The 3,543-nt window shown below is 62.0% G+C and overlaps 1 protein-coding gene across 1 annotated transcript in view; it reads right to left on the minus strand.

The window, feature by feature from the left end:
• The window catches only part of TMC4 (transmembrane channel like 4), a 10,833-nt gene that overhangs the window by 6,167 nt on the left and 1,123 nt on the right, over positions 1–3,543 (minus strand). Inside the window, 4 exon segments of the mRNA XM_023747984.1 lie at positions 358–479; positions 564–805; positions 1,412–1,557; positions 3,148–3,358. Coding sequence (XP_023603752.1) covers positions 358–479; positions 564–805; positions 1,412–1,557; positions 3,148–3,358 — 721 coding nt within the window.

Genomic DNA, 3,543 nt, shown 5'->3' on the forward strand with positions numbered 1-3,543 from the left:
TATATTTTATTGATTTTTTACAGAGAGGAAGGGAGAAATATAGTTAGAAACATCGATGAGAAAGAAACATCAATCAGCCGCCTCCTGCACACCTCCTACTGGGGATGTGCCGGCAACCCAGGTACATGCCCTTGGCCGGAATCGAACCCGGGACCTTTCAGTCCGCAGGCCGATGCTCTATCCACTGAGCCAAACCGGTTTCGGCACTTAGGAAGCACTTTAAACATGGATTTCAACTCAAACAGAGAGAGAGGGATCCCAGAGCGAGACTCAGGATTCCTGGGGCGGGGGCTCTACCACAACAGCCCCCCTGCCCCCTTCCCCAGAGCCCGGGGTCTGCGCGGGGGTGTCACTCACCGGCGCAGGATCAGCAGCAGGGACAGGAGGCCGATGACGAAGGTGGAGCACAGGTAGGCGGTGGCCAGGCGCCAGCGGGGCGGGTAGAACCCGTAGAAGAGGGGGGACCATTCCAGGAAGCCCTGCGGAGGGAGGGGCGCAGGGGGTCACCACGGGGCTGGTGGGCGGCGATCAGGGAGCTGGGCCTCCGGAGGGGCGGCACTCACCGCTCCCGAGAGCAGGTTGAAGAGCTGGGCGGAGAAGGAAACCAGGCCCTGCGGGTGGGGGTTGTAGGAGCCGCAGGGCGAGGAGGGGCCCGGGCCCGGGGGATCCGGGGGATCCGGGGGGCCGCCGTCCAGCCAGGTGGGCAGCAGCGTCATGCAGACCTTCAGCACCGAGGCCAGCACGTTGAGAAACAGCAGGAAGCGCAGCAGCAAGAAGTAGGACTCGGTGCCCGCGCCAAACTGGCCTACAGGGGGCGGCAGGCAGGCCCGGGTCCTTGCTGAGTCGGGATTCCGGCCCCTCCTCCCTCGGACCCAGGAGTCTAAGCCCCCAGCCCCTCCTCCCTCAGACCCAGGAGTCCAGGCCCCCAGCCCCTCCTCCCTCAGACCCAGGGGTCCAGGCCCCCAGCTCCTCCTCCCTCAGACCCAGGAGTCCAGGCCCCCAGCCCCTCCTCCCTCAGACCCAGGGGTCCAGGCCCCCAGCCCCTCCTCCCTCAGACCCAGGAGTCCAGGCCCCCAGCCCCTCCTCCCTCAGACCCAGGGGTCCAGGCCCCCAGCTCCTCCTCCCTCAGACCCAGGAGTCCAGGCCCCCAGCCCCTCCTCCCTCAGACCCAGGAGTCCAGGCCCCCAGCCCCTCCTCCCTCAGACCCAGGAGTCCAGGCCCCCAGCCCCTCCTCCCTCAGACCCAGGAGTCCAGGCCCCCAGCCCCTCCTCCCTCAGACCCAGGAGTCCAGGCCCCCAGCTCCTCCTCCCTCAGACCCAGGAGCCCAGGCCCCCAGCCCCTCCTCCCTCAGACCCAGGGGTCCAGGCCCCCAGCCCTCCTCCCTCGGACCCAGGACCCCAGCCCAGCGCACCCCCGATCCTCTTCAGTGTCCACCCCCAGGGCTCCAGGGTGTGCAAGCCTTCTCGAATCTTCTCCTTGGACCTCCGAAGCCGCAGGGCCCAGTTGGCCACCCTGGACCCGGACCCCTGAGCCATTTGGTCCCTGGCGTGGCGCTGCCTGGAAAAAAACAGAGTCAGAGACAGAAAAGGAAAGGACCTGGCTGCCCCCAATGTGGTGGCTCCTAACACGGACCCCACAGCAATAAAAGGAAACACGTGACGCTAAGCACAGGCAGCGGGCAGAACCCCAACACTGCGGGCCTCTATTCACACAGTCCCAGAGCGAGCGGGGGACCCTGCCCTTCAGGGAAGCAGAACCCGCGGCCAGCTCTGCAGAAGCGCCAGGAGGGGTCACGTGTGCGTGGGAAAGGCATTCTCCTGGAAGGGGGGGGGGCAGGGGAGGGGCACGCGGGGTGCTTCAGGGGCTGCAATGCCTCTCCCCATGGGCGGGGTTCCCCGGGGCTCTCACTATAGGGAAACTCTCTGAGTCTGTCCATCATGTTTCCTGCAGGCGAATCTCATCATAAAGTAAACATGCAAAACAAAACAAACACAGAAAGGAACAGAGAACGCCCTGGCCGGTGCGGCTCAGTTGGCTGGGCGGCGTCCGTGCACCAAAAGACTGCCCGTTTGAATCCTGCTCAGGGCACATGCGCGGGTTTTGGGCTAATCCCCAAGAAGGGGGTGTGCAGGAGGCAGGCGATCAGTCTCTCCATCTCACATCGACGTTTCTCTCCCTCTCCCTCTCCCTTCCTCTCTCTCTAAAAATCAACTTTAAAAAAGAAACAGAGAGCCCAGTTGGCATAGCTCAGTGGTTGAGCCTTGACCTATGAACCAGGAGGCCATTGTTCGATTCCCAGTCAGGGCACATGTCGGGCTGTAGGCTCGATCCCCGGTGTGGGACGTGCAAGAGGCAGCCGATCCATGGTTCTCTCTCATCATTGATGTTTCTCTCTCTCCCTCCCTCCCCCTTCCTCTCTGAAATCAATAAAAATATATTTAAAAAAAAAGAATTATAGAAAGAAACAAGGGTCAGTTTCAAGAGCCACCAGAGTAGCCACACGGGCCCCATTCATGAATGGTCCCCCCACCCCCACATGTGTTTCTAATGCTTTTCTGTTGTGGACTTGACAACAGAAGCAGCTTCTTTTTTTTTATAAATATATTTTGTTGATTTTAAAATATATTTTATTGATTTTTTACAGAGAGGGAGAGAGATAGAGAGTTAGAAACATCGATGAGAGAGAAACATCGACCAGCTGCCTCCTGCACACCTCCCACTGGGGATGTGCCCGCAACCCTGGTACATGCCCTTGACCGGAATCGAACCTGGGACCTTTCAGTCCGCAGGCCGACACTCTATCCACTGAGCCAAGCCGGTTTCGGCAGCTTCTTCACTTTTCACCGGGCCCTGCAAGTCCCTCGAGGAGGGAGGGAGGAGAGAAAGGAGCAGGGAGAGACAGGACTGGAAGAGGAGGACATAAGCAGAAGAAACACTAATCGGATTTCAGACACGGAGAGAAAGTGACGGTGGAGAGAGGCTCGGAGGGAGAGACCGGTGAGATTGGGCGCCCGGGCGGGAAAGAAGTTAGTGCTGAGCCACAGGGAGAGGCAGCCTGGCGGCCCCAGAGGCAGAGACGCAGGCGGGGAAGAGGACCCCAGAGAGGCAGCTCTGAGAGGCAGGGCGGGATGGAGGCTCAGGCCTCACCTGTGTGCCCGTCGGGCCTGCATGGGCCAGGGCAGCTCCCGGGAAGGGCCAGGGTCCTGCAGCTCCTTCTGGGCGGCTTCTGCGAAGGCCTGGATGTTCCTCTCTTCATCCTCGTCCTCCTCCAGCGCGCCCCAGGGCAGCACCCCCGGGCCTCGGTACCGAAGGGTAGCAGCGCTGGGCAGTTCATTCAGCACCGAGGACAGCGTCGGGCCTGGGCAAGAAGGCAGGCGAGGGGAGAACCCAGGGGTCCAGGCCCCCAGCCCCTCCTCCCTCAGACCCAGGAACCCAGGCCCCCAGCCCCTCCTCCTCCCTCAGACCTAGGAGTCCAGGCCCCCAGCCCCTCCTCCTCCCTTAGACCTAGGAGTCCAGGCCCCCAGCCCCTCCTCCCTCAGACCC

This window comes from Myotis lucifugus, unplaced genomic scaffold (assembly GCF_000147115.1).
Source record: "Myotis lucifugus unplaced genomic scaffold, Myoluc2.0 scaffold_1085, whole genome shotgun sequence".
In the NCBI taxonomy this organism is placed as follows: Eukaryota; Metazoa; Chordata; class Mammalia; order Chiroptera; family Vespertilionidae; genus Myotis; species Myotis lucifugus.